The following is a 15,938-nucleotide window of genomic DNA, read 5'->3' as shown; positions in this document are numbered from 1 at the left end:
ATGTAAAACCCATAATGCACATAGCTGTGTGCTGAAACACAAAACTACAACAAAGCTGAGGAATATTCATATCCAGCAGCAAACTCAAACAAGAGTGAAACAGCACATCTGGAGTAAGTATAGAACTGACATTAGGTACAACCATCTACATCACTGGCCTCTGAAGAGCATTACAGTCCCTGGGCCATCAGATCTAAGGAAAAGTGTCAAAGCAGTCTTTGCAAGAAGGGATCACTGGATGTAAGTAGTTCAACTCATACTCCAAGACTGTCACTGTCTACATTTTAGGACAGATGCAGCTTCATCAAGTCAAGGCTTGAAAACATCCAGAGTTGGTAACACAAATTCTCAGCAACCTGACCATGACTATGCCACCCTAACAAGAAGTAGATTTTCCTTCTGTCCCATCTGAACTCACAAGTCACAGCCTGGGATCAGGGACCACCTCTCTTTGTCCTACCGCTCTGTTCCTACTTGGAGAAGTTTCAGTGCATCATCTGTTTGCCACATGAGATACACGGACACAGCACACGAGTCTGTGGTCATCAAAATAATACACAAATCAACACCATGCATTCATGCAATACAACATGTGCAGCTACACAATGCTACACTGCACAGTAGAGAGGCTCACCATGCAATGCAGGATCTCCATGCACTCCTTCTTGCACCACATTTTAAGAAAGTTAAGAGCTGCTATACTTACGTCATTATCTGAGTCTCTATGCCAGGATCTACAAGGGATCCATCCACAAAAAGAGGTGTTGATGTGAAACTGTATTTACTCCAGGATCTTCCCTCATCAAAACTCACCCTGGGATAGAAGCAGACAAGATTTATACACGTGAAAGACTTACTTTAGAGCAATCGTGGCAAGTGAATGCTGGCTGAAGTCTGCAAGACCCAGCAGCTAGATTTATAGACAGGCACCAATCTCCTAGCCACCTAATTCACATTCTTGGTATATTTTGAATGATGAAAAACTTATAAACACTAGCAATAAGAAAATGGATATTCTTGGTCCAGCTGTACTTCAGACCTCAGAAGATAAAGGGGCATTGCCAAGTCCTGTTTCTGGATCTACAAGAGCGCCTGGCATGGGGAAAGGCTCAGTGCATAAGTAGCCCTTGTTTAAATGCATGAAAATTGTTGTCAATACCACAGGATTCTTCAGCCCATGTGTGTAGCAATGGTATTAGCTACAATCTCTCTATCCCTGTTCATAGTTACCCCTATTCCAATCAAGGTTCCCAGTACCCAGGGCTAATTCACAGGGACAGGTCCCAGTTCAAAGATCCTGGCCCCTGTTATCCCCTTTGCTCCCGTCTTCCTGGCCTTAGGGGAGCTGCCAGCCTTCATGTCACCCTGTTCCAGAGAATGCAGAAAGCAGTCAGAGGAAGGTATGCATATTGCCCATTGTATCTGACTGTTAGCCTGGCATGCAGCATACAGCTCCTAAAGCTGCCACCCAACAGCAACTCTGAGATCTGTGAGGTTTCCCTCTGCCCAAGGCTTCATACAATTTCTTCTGCAAATATCTGCCCAGAATTTTATCCCCAAGTTCTACTGGTAAAGGAAGAATAAACAGAGAAACACAGAGGTTTATTGGCTCTGAAATTATTTGATCTCTCCCAGCAGGGTCATTTAAGAGTTCTCCAAAGTACCTGAGCTGTGAAAACTGACAGATTACCTTAAAAGGACATTAACAGAGAGAAAATCATGGCCTAAATATCTTCTCCAAGCAGCAGGAAACACTTCCCATTTTAAAGTGAGTATAAAAGAGGAATTTGCCTTATTTTCCAGGCAAGGAAAGTTTAGGGGTGCATGTAAGTGTGCATGAACCTGAGTAGGTGGATTTGCATGAGAGGGTCCTACTGGAAACTAAGCCCTACTCACTCCAAGTAGGCAGAGATACCATCTAAGGACTGGGAGGTCAGTGCAAACAACAGGTTATACTAACCTGAGCTAAATAATGTAAAAGCTAAGGGATTTTTTTTTTTCTTTTTTTTTTTCAGTGTAGTCACCATTCCCTAAATAACTGCCTCTAGCAGCACTTAGTAAAACCTTCACCCAATTCACGATGCACATCTGCCAGAAAGGGAAGCTGATTATACACCAAAGACAGAAAGCTGGAAGAACAGCAGCATACAAAAAGCTTATCTGTCCCAAATCTATTTATTTAAATGTATGTATCTTCCTGTACACCTGTGCATTTGTATGCTCTTCTGCCTGCATGCTTATCTATCTAAATAACATTTCAATTTCTGGGGAACAGCACACTTCATTAGGTTAGCTAAAGTTCTCTCAGCTTTTCAATTATCTGCACCTCTTTTCTCTAGGATGAAACTTACTGTACAATGTCTCAGTCTGAGAACTAATAGATATACATATACCCTTTAATTTATTCCGCTCCTGTTCATAAAATGGGTGTCTTCTGAGGCAATATAAAGCAAATATACTGCATTCAGCATTTCATGAGATTAGGTAGAGAGGAATAAATCTGAAAGGAAACTTTCCAAGGCAGACAAAGGTGAATTGGGTTCTCAGTTCCTATGCAAAGTTCACCTGTGACCAAAATCTTTCCTGAAATCTAAGTACATGCTTGTACACATCGTGCACTTGTTAGATCCAAAGAGCCTCCACAAGGAAAGACAATAAAAACAGTTACACCTTGGTTGAAGAATTTAGCTATAAGTGGTTAATACATGCCTCAGAACTCTTTCAAAAAGTGGCTCACCTTTCACTCTTCCAGAGCTCAACTTGTCACAGCCTGATGCACCTACTGCTGGTGACTCCTACCCTTGGCTAATATATAACTCTCCTGCCTTGGCTTCTACTTGACTTGGTTTAAAGGCTTGGCCATGGTCTTCTTGATGTCCTCTTTCCTGAAGAAACTTCAAGTATGGCCATGATTACCAAATTACCTAGCACAGGCAAATGTTTCTAGTCACACCAAAACAACACACTAACCACAAACAGAAAGATCCTGAGCACAAAATAGCTTTAGTCTGCTGAGAGCATCAATGGAGGTCTACCCTGTATACGTCCCAGTTATGGAGGCTGTTGGCAAGGGGATGGTGGCCTAGACTGACTATCTTAGTGGTCCTGACTCAGAATCGTTACTCTTAAGTTCTGACTGCTACAAGTTTGCTTATGATAAAACAGAAGTGAAATCCTTTAGGAATCAGTAACATTTAGCAACATATCTTCACCATCCTTAATTTGGAAAGGGCATTTTAATACTAACTTTTGAAAACAGAAGACAGAAGTGATGGAGACATCCTCTGAAATAGTTGGAACACAAAGCCTGGCTTCTTATTATGTATGATCCACTAGCATAAATAAGCCCCACCTGAATCATTGTAGAATGTTTAAGTGCTAAGAGTAATTCATATATGTAATTATGTATGTAGCCATTTTATTTGTATAAAGAATGATAATCATAGTATAGATCAATAAAAACAAATAAACATTAAAACATTTATAAGAAAAATCTAATTTGCTCATTTTGTAGGCACCAGAAGAGATTGACCAAGAGATTACAGCACCACTGTCTCACACCCATCAGGAAAACTTGCCAAAGTATGAAGTTTACTTACCACAAGTGTCGGATGGGCATTGATGTGTGTTTCAGAGCCACTAGTGCCCCTCCCCAGTCCAGAAACCACACGTTATACTCCTCCTCGAAGATCTGCAAAGCAGATACTGCATGAGTGTTCCACTCCATCAGAAAAGGAAGACCAAGAACAGCAAAAGGCTCTATTCTTTCCCTCTCTCTGCAAATCATACCTGCCTCCAGGAATTTCCACCATCAGAAGAGATGAACATGCCAACATCAGTGTAGGAAAGCTCAGAGCCAATATTGCCTGCAAAACAGATGAGTGTCAGAAATTCTTCTGTGGATGAGCACAAAACTGCATTCAAAACCACACACCCATTTGGTGCACATAAATCAGAGTAGCAGTCGAACAGTGGCTATAGACCCTGGCCACCAGATATTTGACTGCACACACATTTTTCTCTGAACTTTTAATCTCTGCGCTCTGTCTAGCAAGTTGAATCTCTGTAATCTGCCAGTCTTCATCATGTGTAATGTAATTATGTCTGTCTCTCTCCCCTTCTTGTGCAAAGGACAGCATCCAAAGATGCAACTGAGTTTAAAAGTGGAAATTAGGCCCCCGCTGAAGTTCATGATTACGGGCCTTGGAAACACACTTGAGATTCTGTTAAAATGCTTAAAAACTTAATGAATCTCAGAATTTGCAGTTAAATAAACAAAGCTTGTTCCTGGGTCTGCTGATGGCTTGCGATTAATGAGGACTGGGACATAATGAAACGTCAGTTCTCTTTAAAGGAAATCTTGATTGTTTGGGTCTGAAACTCAGCCAGGGACAGGAGCAGTGCAGGAAACTAAGCTGGGTCAAAAAAAAAAAAATAAATTAGCAGAGGTAGAGACCAGCCTAAGCACCATTCTATGAGAATACTGATCATTCTCATTGACCTAACAAATTCTAGGGTTCTTAATTTTAATCTTGTAATTTCCATTATGATGGTGTGTTCTGCAGACAGTTCTACAGAGGGAAATACCCAGTCTTCACCACGTGTTAGGGAATGGATATGCCACACATCAAAGCAATGCAAAGTTCAAACATCAGCCTGAACTGTCTATACAGACAGCCCTGCAAAACATCATTTGGAGGTGCCATCTCAGAGCTTGAAACAGATTCTTTCAAAGGTACTTCATCCAAGAGGCATACAGAACCTCATCTCTCATGGTGATACATCTTAATTCAGAGTACATAATGAGTTTGTACTGAATCCTCAGCCGTCTAGAATTTTGAGCATCCTTTGAAAGTTCCACAAGTGACATGGTAAGTATCACAAGTGATAGCTGAAAAACTTGCAAATGGTCTGAACAAACCTCCTTCGCTTATCCCCACATTACCCTGAGGTCAGCATCTTGGTTCTGTTTCCAGAATTAAAATGTCTACAAGCACTAGGGTTCACCAAATAATGAATTTAGGCCTGTTCTAAGTTAGTTTACTTAGACCTCCCTGCTTCCCAAAGCAGCCAGTGGTTAACACAAAAGCTACCACAGTCACCCTGTTTTTCCTGATAGCCTATCAGCAACATCTTCCGTCAGTGCTAGGTGGGATTCTGACTATATGAAAATCTGTCCCACAGGAAGCAGGCAGATGTAGCACCAACATTACCAGAAAGTCTCCCAGTCACAATGATCAACAGCCATGATCAACATTGCGGTCAAATCCATAATTCCTTCCACTGAGCCACTCGTATACCTTACAAGAAAGACTGGTTTTAAAACAATAGTGATTTCAATGAAAAGAAGGAAAAACTAACATTTCTTCTTCAAAAATAGCAAAGGGAGGGGTAGCACTGCAGCATCACATCTGTAGCATCAACAAGAGCATAATAAAAACACCCTAATGAAAATGTTAATTGAATTTCTGACATTTAATGCTGGAAAATGAGAAACTAAAACCCAGCTGTGGGTTGACGCATTCCCAACAGCATCATGGAATCCAGCTAGCTCTATTATTGTGACAACAATATTTCCAAAAATGAAACTTCTAGCTCTGGGAAGAAGGGCAATTCAAGAATGACTTTCCTATTAGTGCTCATGATACAGGAAATGATACTATGCCCATTTACCTGATCTTCCTTCCTGACGCCAGCAAAAATGACAAACTATTGTAGACGAAGGTACAAGAAAACTCTACCATGATAAATCATATAAAAGGTCAGTCTTTAGGGACATCCAGGTTCACAAGAACAAATCCACAATAGTTCAAACATCTCTTTAGCCCAGTATATTATCATGAGTGGAAGTCATCAAGAATTACCTGCTGGCTTAAATATGGAAGTGAAAATATAGCACAGTAACCTTTTAAATATCAAAACTGGAAGGTGAACATTCCAAATAGGGATTTCCAAATTGTGGCAGGAAAAGAGTAACATGGTGAGGCTGTGTTGATGTCACTTCTCCCTCTTTTTCTGTGTAAAGTTTTTCCATAATTTTCTTCATTCTTTCCATCTACCTTCATTCAGTCATATGGATTCAAACCTTACAAAACATAACTAGTTCCCAGACAAGTGAAGGGGATTTGGCAGCTGTAGAATTAGATATTAAAACATAAGTCTTCCTTCTGCAAGAATCTAAACTCTGTATGAGTTTCCAATCATTGCTGGAAATGCACTGCTGTAAATCATATAGTAAGACATTGCTTAACAGAGAGTTTGAGCAGTGCTTATTCTGAAACATATTTGCTAGCGTGTTGATACACTCCTGTTACTGTGAAACTAGTTTGTGGAAACAGATGTGTACATTCCCAACAGGTTAAAGTTCTTATTGTACAAAACAATAAGGCAGAAATTCTGCCTCTTAAAGGTTAATTGTTACACAGGGAAAGCATTCATCCCATCCACTATCAGCTTGAAAAGAACCACATTTACTAACAGTGTTGATCAATGTCTAGAATCTCACCGTTCAACTTCCTCTATTTGGTTCCTAAAAAGCTAAAGAAAAATAAGTCTGCAATCACAGCATCTTGAGTAGGCTTGCTCCTACGCATCCATCTAGCAAGTGTGGCCTGCCAGGAGTGATGACTCCACTTGGCTAAGCATAAGAAGATCTGGAGGTTTAAACCAAATTATCTTGCCCTGTTTAGCCTGGATCAGTGAACTGGAAATCACACGGTATTTCCCTTGTGGAGCTATAAATGCCATGAAGGGAACCTGTCTTTTAGGTTCTGGCTTAGTCCAACAGACACGTGGAAGTGTGGAACAACTGTTAAAGGGAAATGACTGTAAGAAACAATGTAAATTCATACAGGCAGTATGCTAAAATGGCAGAATTGCAAGCCACTAATGGGCTGAATAAAGGAGATACAGTGACGAGGAGATAAAGTTAAAATGAGCCTTGGAAAGAACAGTTAAGTTACTTAAATATATTTGAATTTACATAGGAACATCCCTGAGAAAAGGCAGGACAGTCTACCTGCTTCAGAAGCCAGTTTTCAATAGCAACAGCCATTTAGCAAGCACTTTGTTACCCTAGCAGCTCCCACAGAGCTGTGGGAGCTCTGAGCATGGGTGAGATCTCGATCTGTCCTGATTAGGCTGCACACTGTATGTAGGCAATAGAGGACAAAAGCGCCCATGATGGTTGTCAGATTAATTACAGTGGGTCAGCCATTATCACTGTGCAAGTATTGTAGCAGATTGTCATTAAAACAATGAAACCTGCTAAAGCACCATTTGCACAGCAACAACAATGACCCATAAAGTGCTGATGAAATGCTGCCAGTCTTGGAGCAACACCGCATAGAAAGTAGGTGCCACACACAAGACAGGCACTCATGAAGTCCAGGCTTTACCCAACAGGCTTTGGAGACAGCTCTGTGCTTGTTACTCAATAGGTGGAAATTGTTGATACTGCCTGGGACTCAGTTCTCATTCATAGTTAACTTCAGCCCTATTCTCATTCATAGTTAACTTCAGTAAATGGGTACACCTACAATAGCGATTGTAAGATAGTCAAGCAAGAGGAATTAATAACGACAGTTGGTAATGATCCTACACAGATTTGGGCTTAGACCCACACATGGGTTGTTGCTCAGAAACGAGTACCTGTCAGACATTACATCTGTTGGAGTAAGGGACCACTTGTTCTCTCCTAGTCCACAGCAGGTAGGAGTTAATTTGAACTAGCTTAGCACTACCTGAAACAGAGCTAAAAACTTTTATATCAACACCAAAAATCTCAAAACACACTCAGACTCCCAAGGAAACATGGGTGAGCACTGAGAAGCACATAAGTCCTTACCTGCTGCCACCATCAGCCCAGGGGCTGTTTCCTTACTGGAAATGCTTCCTGAAGTATATGGATTCTCTGAGAGTTGCAGATGCAAGTGCAACGAGCAAAAGGGCTGTTGACAGGAAACAAACAAAAGGCACAAGTTTCAACATTCAACAAGTCAAATAAAAAGAGGAACCTTTGTTGACTGAAGACAGATGCTCCAGTCCTCCTGAAAATACCCCTCTACTCTTAGCACTGTCACAAGTATATGTTCATTTTTTGAATTAGCACCATAGAAGTACCTGAGAGCATTAAGAAATGAGAAAAACCTGCATTGTTTTTTACCATCAATCTGATCTAGAGTACTTTCCACTAAAACCTTTCATATTCTATTTTAAGTTGTATAAAAGAAGTTGAAGCAAGATGGTGAAAATTTTCTATTTGTATAGCGTCACAGAATTTAAGGGCAATATACTTAAAGGGAACTCTCTTAACCCCTAGCAAATCAGGAGGAAAACACACAGAGGAAGTCACCAGTAAAACACTACTCCTTGGAAACACTGGGGCTACAGTCCCTGTGAAAGAATAGAACATAACTGTTCACCGAATGATGTTGAACTACATTGCGAATCCAACCTAAAGCTCTTATCTGTAAACTGTGCCCTACTGTGGAGCACCTGACTCTGCAATTCTCTGACAGGCAAGAATCCCTCCTACTCAGCTTCATTTGAAGTTTTTTTAACCCAGTGACTTATGTAAGAGCCTCAAAAGGAGTCAGCTTTCTGAGACCTTTGAAAAGGTCTGCCACTCACCAGCTGGCAAACTACAGGATCACCTCGCAGATTGGTGTCTGGTGCCTTCAGCAAACGCCAGTCTCTGCCCTTGTTGTAGGTAATGAATGTCTTGACTTGGTCATCTATCTTTTTGTTAGCCAGGAATATGCCTTTGATCCCTGCTACCTAGGAAAAACGGAGAGAGATGAAAAAAATACATCGGAAGATCAGGCCAATGGAAAGGCCCATCTGAGCACCCTGAGCAGCAAAAGCTCTCTGCAAAAGCAATAAAGCTATATCAGTCCAGCCTTACAAGGTTGTGAATGACATTACAAGTACATCTTGTTACTTCCTACACAGTTGAAAGGGCCTTGTCCATTTATCCATTTATTCCATTTGTCCTCTCTCTTTAAGAAAAAGACAAGCGTACTCATAGAGCAAATCCCTATCAAACAGTCCACTTGCAGATTTCCCTAAATGGCTGCAGACAGGTAAGTGATGAGCTTGACAGGACAGCATTAACCACCTCTCACATCAGATCTGTAATCCTGGAGATGTGATCCACTTCACTCCCTCGTCAGATTTCCATAACATGGAAGGCAGCAGGTCACACCAGAAGCAGATGGGATCTGTTTGTTTCAGGCTTTTTTTTTTTTTTTCTTTTCTTCAGAATTCAGGAAAACCTGAATATGTCTAAACACTGATGTTTTGCAAACTTGATTTTCCTCCATTCCCAAATTCTGTCAAAATCAACCCAGTTGTTCCAAATGTTTTGATTTTTGTCAACAGAACCAATTCCAACAGAAAGCAGTCCTGCCAAAAAGGACTGCATTTAGGAAAAAATGTTCCTAAGCAGATTTCATGTTGTTTGGTCTCTATTGCACAGCTCTGAAAGTGAGACAGGAAGGAGGAGCTTGCTGCAAATCTGGAACTTCCAGGCAAGAGCCAGGATGCAAATACTTCCAGCTCTAAAGACCCTTGAGTGACACTACCCTTGAAAAGACCCCATGAAAATCTCCATTGGTATTTATCAATAAAGACTAGTACACAAGTGGAGAATATTGACTTTGCCCAGAAATAGATAGACTATTATTAATAGACTTTTCCCAGAGATAATGCATGTTTACTTCAGCTGGCTTATCACAATACAGAAGTACATCATTTTTTAAAGGCAGGAAAATATATTTAAGCAAGCAAGAAAAAAATATAAAGCCTGTCCTTTGTAATGATCCATGTGTTACTTGTGTTACTCACTGCCTTAAACCAATTGGATTTTTATAAACAAATTCATGATGTTGTTTAACTGGCATTATTCTGGCTGAAATAAATTTTTATATAATCCTGACTTATGTGAAACTGGAAACACATTTCTCAGCGTTATACTAAAACTTTCTCAAGTTACTCTGCAACCACTATTAGTATTACCAGTAAGTTAATATTGCTGTTTCTTGCTGGCAGAGCACTGAGCTCTGAACCTCAGCAGATCTTTCAGCCAGTAGGATTAATCCACCAAAGCCAGGATGCTTTGACTAAACCAGTAACTGGAGCAACTACTTTGAATGGACAACTGAAAAGCCTAGCAAGAGAATGAGAACAGATCACTAAGGGTAAATGTTATTTGTTATCTCTAAACAAATGACACCTATAAGCTTTTGTTTACAATTCACTTATTGATTAGTGCTTACAAAGGTGGAATTTATATTCCCTGCCTGTGACCAGATGTCTCTAGCTATCCAAAGGAGAACATTTGTATTTCTAGACCTTCTCTAGACATCTAGATTAGAATGAAAGGGACAACAGTCTTCCCTTTTGGAGATGTTATATAGCATATCTAGACATTCACTTGAGAAAAAAAAAAAAAGAAAAAAAAAACCACAACAATTATCATTTGCATAGCAGAACACTCTGTATCTATCCCCACATGAGTAAGCTTAGCATCAAATTCACTAAGTGCCTCTGGGCTGATTCCAAAACAAATGAAGATCTTGGAAGGATGGTAAGTGATTTACACTTGCCTGAACTGTTGTAGTTCTTGTAGGATGACCTTTACTACATACCTCATAAAGGTCAATCATGACATTCCCCTCCAGTCCTCTATTGCTTTTCACATTTTCCAAGGCCAGAGTGAAGTAAACCCCTCGGGTGTCCGAAACATACAGGTTGTATGTATCATTCTGGTTCCACTCTTGAACAGCTGCAAATACCTGATTCTCAGCTGTGCTTATAATATGCATGTCCTGTACAAAGAAGAAAAAAGACCTATTACTAGGACCTCTATATTTCTTTGCCCTTTGGGACATGTAATAGTTACCATGACTTATGGAAGAATGGAGATGGAGTGTGAATTATAGGTATGTTAAACAATTTTCTGTTAGAGGAAGCCAATAAATTATCACTATTGTGACTTTTCTGCATTTTTTTTTAATGACCACCAGGTGGGCAAAGGGTTTTTCCTTTCTTCATTTTTGGTAGCTTCAAGGAATTTCATCTAGCTTCATTTTTTATTTATAAATTTGAAAGTGAGTTTTATCATTCATGGAAGATTCACAGTCTTGGAGCCAGGAGTTCTCCCATTCTCAGTAGATCCACTGTAGCTAAATTAGAGACAATTTTCATCCACATGCTTACCTAACAGATTTTGTTTCCAACAGGTAAAGAATTAGTTTAAAAGAACAACAACAACAAAGTGAGTTTACATATTCCTGAAGTTGAGGAATAAGGAGTTTAAGATAGTGTTGGTAGTGATTTTTAATAACATAATTTTCTATGGAATGTTTGTCCAATAGTGACTACCAAACCACCAGACCACCCACCAACCTTTGCTGGATTCCTTCCAGTGATCAGGACACGGTCTGACAACATTTTAGAATTGTTTGAGTTGAAAGGAACCATTAAAGGCCATCTGGTCCAGCTCCCCTCCAATGAACAGGGACACCTACAGACTGATCAGGCATTCAGAGCCCCATTCAGCCTGACCTTGGATGTCTCCAGGGACAGGACATCCATCACCTCTCTGGGCAGTCTGTTTAAGTGCTCTACTGGAAGCTTCCTCCATTTAGTTTTAATATCAAAGATTTGACAGTGCATTTCCTCAGTATTTCCTTAAAGCAAGTACACAACCTGGAAATGATTTTCAGTGTAGCGATAAGTACTGAAACACTTCATCCCTGCCACCCTTGCTGAATGAACTAACACTGGATCCACTAGAATCAGAGACACAACGGCTATGTGGGACTTCACTTACCTATATGTTCAAAATTTTCCCAGGATGCCAAGGAACCCTGATTAATGTTTGGATCTTGCACAACACTTCTAATTCCTTGCAGACTAAAAACATACACAACCTAGACTAGCAGCATGAAAATAAAGCAAATCTCTCAGTGACTTCAATCTGTTTTGATCAGTTGCAGTGGAAATACTGCATTACCCCATTACCAGCCTCACAAATGCACACAGCTCAGGCATAACTCACTAATGTACAACTAATAGGGGAGTTTTTACAGTACAGCAAAAGTTTTCTGATGACTAAGAGAAACACGAACAACTTCCTTTACATGGCTAAATGACTTAGCCATGAAATCTTACTTAAAAATAGTTTTGATTTTTAAATAACAAAAATAATACAGATTTTTTTACTATGCATCTGTTATAAACCAAGGCCACCAAAAAACCCATTTCAGAGCAGGCCAGCAACCTATGACAGCATCAGTCAGGACACTCACAGGGCACTCATTCTCTCCATTCACTTGTCTTTTTATTAATGGGCAGCTTTCAATACTCAGTAAATCAGAAGCATAAATACCACTTTTCTCATGAAAAAGGCAGTGGTGTTTCCAAAGCTGGTCAGACATTTGACAATAGCATAGAAGGACAAAAGAAAAATAAACTATATTTGTGCTATACAAGTGTCAATACACTGTGAACTATCATCAACCCAAATGTGAAGAAGTCAAGGTACAGTACTACAAATTTCTCACAGCTAGTAAAAGTTCACAGCCAAAAGCTGAAGCAAGAATCCAGTATATGCTAGGCTGTAGGTACATTATTGGCAATATCCATAGCACCATTCAACTCACGCAACAATTACAGAGTTACCACACAAAAATTTTCACTTATGGAATAAAGGGGAAGGTCATTACTGCAGTATAGGACCCTGCAGTCCTATATAACAGTAGTCTCAGTTACAAAGAGCAGGAATGGTCTGAGCTACCTAGAAACTTGTATCAGTCAAGGCAGCTTTAAGGTTGGTCCCTTCTGCTCTGCACAATCCTAAGTAAGGACTGCACTAGAGAATTTGAGTATCATTTCAGGGATGTATTCTTGCTGAGGTTTGACACATTCCATCTGGTAGATAGCTAAACCCTAAGTGAGGAAAGCCAGCACAGTTGTATGAGAAATACTGGCTTCCCTCCTTCCCAGCTTTGCCAGTAACTGCTCATCTTAGGCACTGCCATCTGAGTCATCTCATAAGCAACATCATACAGTGCTCTTATGCATCCAAAGTATCACTAAGACACAACTTCTAAGGCAGACAATTTTTTTTCCATGATTTATTCCATGATTTATTGACAATTTCCAAACATGGGATGTGGACAGTGGATCTGCTGTGTCATGTACTCTATGGAACACATTATAGAGACTGCAGTAGTACACAGCATCCTAAGCATTTTCCAGTACCCCCAGTGCTATGAAAAGGCTTACCAGAGAAATCTTTAGTAAAAAGTAAAACAAGACTGGGGAAAACAGTTCACAGCAGATCTGTCCAGGAGGAGTTGGTTCAGCCTGCCTATTTTTTGAGGTACTTGTTCATTCCCATTTGCTCTTTACAGAATCTGCTTTTTCTGAAATACTCACAGATCAAAGGCAGATAAAGATCCTAACTTCATGTTTAAGAAAGATTATTCAGGAAGCACAACAAATGTAGTTTCCCAGAGAGGATGCTTCACCACTGGGCAAGCTATGCTATTAAAGGTACTATTTGTTTGTGTTCATAAATGGTGCACTCACCTTAGGAAGAGAGTATTTGGGCAATTTAATCTGTGCAAAAGGCTCCCGTCTGTATGACACATAGTAATTTGCTCTTCCACCAGCTGTCACCTGTGGAAACATCAAAGAAAGTGAGTGATGGCCCTTGTGAGACACCGTATGCTGACACCTCTAAGAGGGTTTAACAACTATTTTTTTTTCAGATATCTTTTCTATTACCTGCACAGCTGTCCCTGGAAGCCTCTGTATAACTCCATCAGAGAAATCCCAGACTTGTGAGGGTTGGACAATTATTACTTAAAATGGAAAGTACAATGGCACAGCTTATCTCTCATGCTTCAATTCCAGCATGACTTTAATGTTAGGTATCTCACAAAAAAAAGTCAAAATTGTGAAGTTTAAGGTCTCGCGTGGAAGAAAGAAAATGACCTGGTTTTCATCACATGGTTTGAATTCAACTACCTTGGCCAAGTAATTTAAAGTCTCTCCAATTGTCTTTCAACAATCATTTGCAGTGACTAACACAAGAGCTGCACACAAACATTATTTAATACAAACAGTAAACGCAGAGTGTTCTCATAAAAAGCTAAGCATTTAGATGCTCTCTGTCCCTATAAAGCTAGCTTTTCTGAAATCATATCATCCCTAAATCAGAACGTAAGGGAAACTGATAGATGTCCAAGTCTGTGGTATTATGGAATGGAGGAGGTGTAAAGGCTGCATACAAATGCCGTACATCGATACATCAATGAAATCTAGCTCTGATAATGTGCAATATATGGGATTTTAAACTTGTCACTAGTCCTTTACTCTTGTCATGGGTGTTCTTTGGCACCATTTCAGATCTCACTACAAGCAGGCTTACATTGGTGAGTTTTCTATATCCTGCTGTTCTGGCAAGCTTGCAGTTTTTGAGATAGAATAACACAAAGCATTTATTATATGCTTTTGTTGGCTTCTGTGGTTTCCAGTAAAGCTAACAAAGGTCCATGATTCTTTTCTAGATATACTCCTTTTTATCTGATAGCAATATTTCAGAATAAGCTTACATGGAATATTTCTATAGCATCAATTATATTCTCAGTAAGATATCACCTCTAGATAGTAGCATTCTTCCCTAGAGAAGTTGTCATTTGAAGGACACTATATCACTGGTCATGAAATTTGGTACCTAATCAAGTCAAGATAAGGTTTTTCTATTAACAGCTTGAAAAACTGGAAAGAAAATAAGGTTTAGTAATAGGACAGGCTGCACACATAGAGATTTCTCCTTCTGCCTGCTTACCATTCTTACTTGTAATGTTATTACAGTCACATTTATTACTCCCAAAATAAAAAATAAAACATAAAAAACAATCATTATGCCATATACCACATATGAAGACAGGAAAAAAAAGCCCATATCATAGTGAACTGAAATTATAGACAACATATAGCTAAAGCCAAGGTGAGATAGAAGTGCAAATGGAAAGCAATTTGCCTATAGTCTCAAAACAAGCCAGGAGCAAAGAGAGAACAAGAGCCACTTGACTCTCACTGCAGGTAGAGCTCATTGCGGACTGACACAGCAGCATCTATGGGCTCTGCCCTCCAGGTGTGAAGATAGTGAAAGGGCTGTAGTAGTGTTATTTTGAAAGGATATCTTTCCCATCTAGTATTATCTTACCAAAATCAAGTTTTCATAGTGAAGAACAAATTATGCTGTTGATACACAGTCAATATAACTTAAAGGATAAAATTAGTATCTGCAGCAATTGTATCTCCTTATCAACTGTAAATACATTGCACAAAGCATCATCACTTCTAGGTGATTCTACCTTAACAGCACAGGGAATATTTCAGTATCCCCTATTCTCTTGGTAGTATTTCTGACCTGCACAGAAAGACCCACATTCTAACTGAGATAACTGTGCAGCATCAACTTATTTTACACCACTTGTGACTTCAATGCCAGCTTAGTGTATATAACAGGGTAAAGACTGGAATTAATATGTCCAGAGACTACTTGGCTAAGTCCCTGTGCTCAATACCTACCTCTTCTGATGGACTGCGACATAGGCATTGATTCTGCTTTAAGATACAGATAAGAATGTTTATATACTTCACAAGGATGCTATAATGATTAATTAACATAGGAAACAGCTCACAATCCAAGATCAAGGGGTGATCAAATTCCCCCAGCTTTGTGCCAAAAACAGGTTCTATTTCAAATCTGCCACACCCATTACATAGTTAAAAAGTTTCATACTACTACAAGTGTACGCTTTTTGACTCTTTAAAGCAGAAACTTTAGGATTCAAACACCATTCAAATTCACCGTACATTAGATACACTCTCTTTCAGCACTCTACCTAGCAATA

At 39.6% G+C, this 15,938-nt stretch overlaps 1 protein-coding gene across 6 annotated transcripts in view; it reads right to left on the bottom strand.

Moving 5' to 3' along the window:
• The window catches only part of SORCS3 (sortilin related VPS10 domain containing receptor 3), a 271,002-nt gene that overhangs the window by 54,769 nt on the left and 200,295 nt on the right, over positions 1-15,938 (bottom strand). For all 6 annotated transcript variants that reach the window (XM_048945765.1, XM_048945769.1, XM_048945768.1 and 3 more), the window contains 7 exons: positions 13,600-13,689; positions 10,650-10,829; positions 8,632-8,778; positions 7,847-7,949; positions 3,790-3,866; positions 3,600-3,691; positions 707-814 (listed from right to left, as the gene is read on the bottom strand). In XM_048945765.1, the coding sequence (XP_048801722.1) occupies positions 707-814; positions 3,600-3,691; positions 3,790-3,866; positions 7,847-7,949; positions 8,632-8,778; positions 10,650-10,829; positions 13,600-13,689 (797 nt within the window). The remainder of the gene's footprint in view (positions 1-706; positions 815-3,599; positions 3,692-3,789; positions 3,867-7,846; positions 7,950-8,631; positions 8,779-10,649; positions 10,830-13,599; positions 13,690-15,938) is intronic.

Source organism: Lagopus muta, chromosome 5, assembly GCF_023343835.1.
Source record: "Lagopus muta isolate bLagMut1 chromosome 5, bLagMut1 primary, whole genome shotgun sequence".
NCBI classification, from domain to species: Eukaryota; Metazoa; Chordata; class Aves; order Galliformes; family Phasianidae; genus Lagopus; species Lagopus muta.
This window is presented reverse-complemented; position numbering and strand designations above follow the sequence as displayed.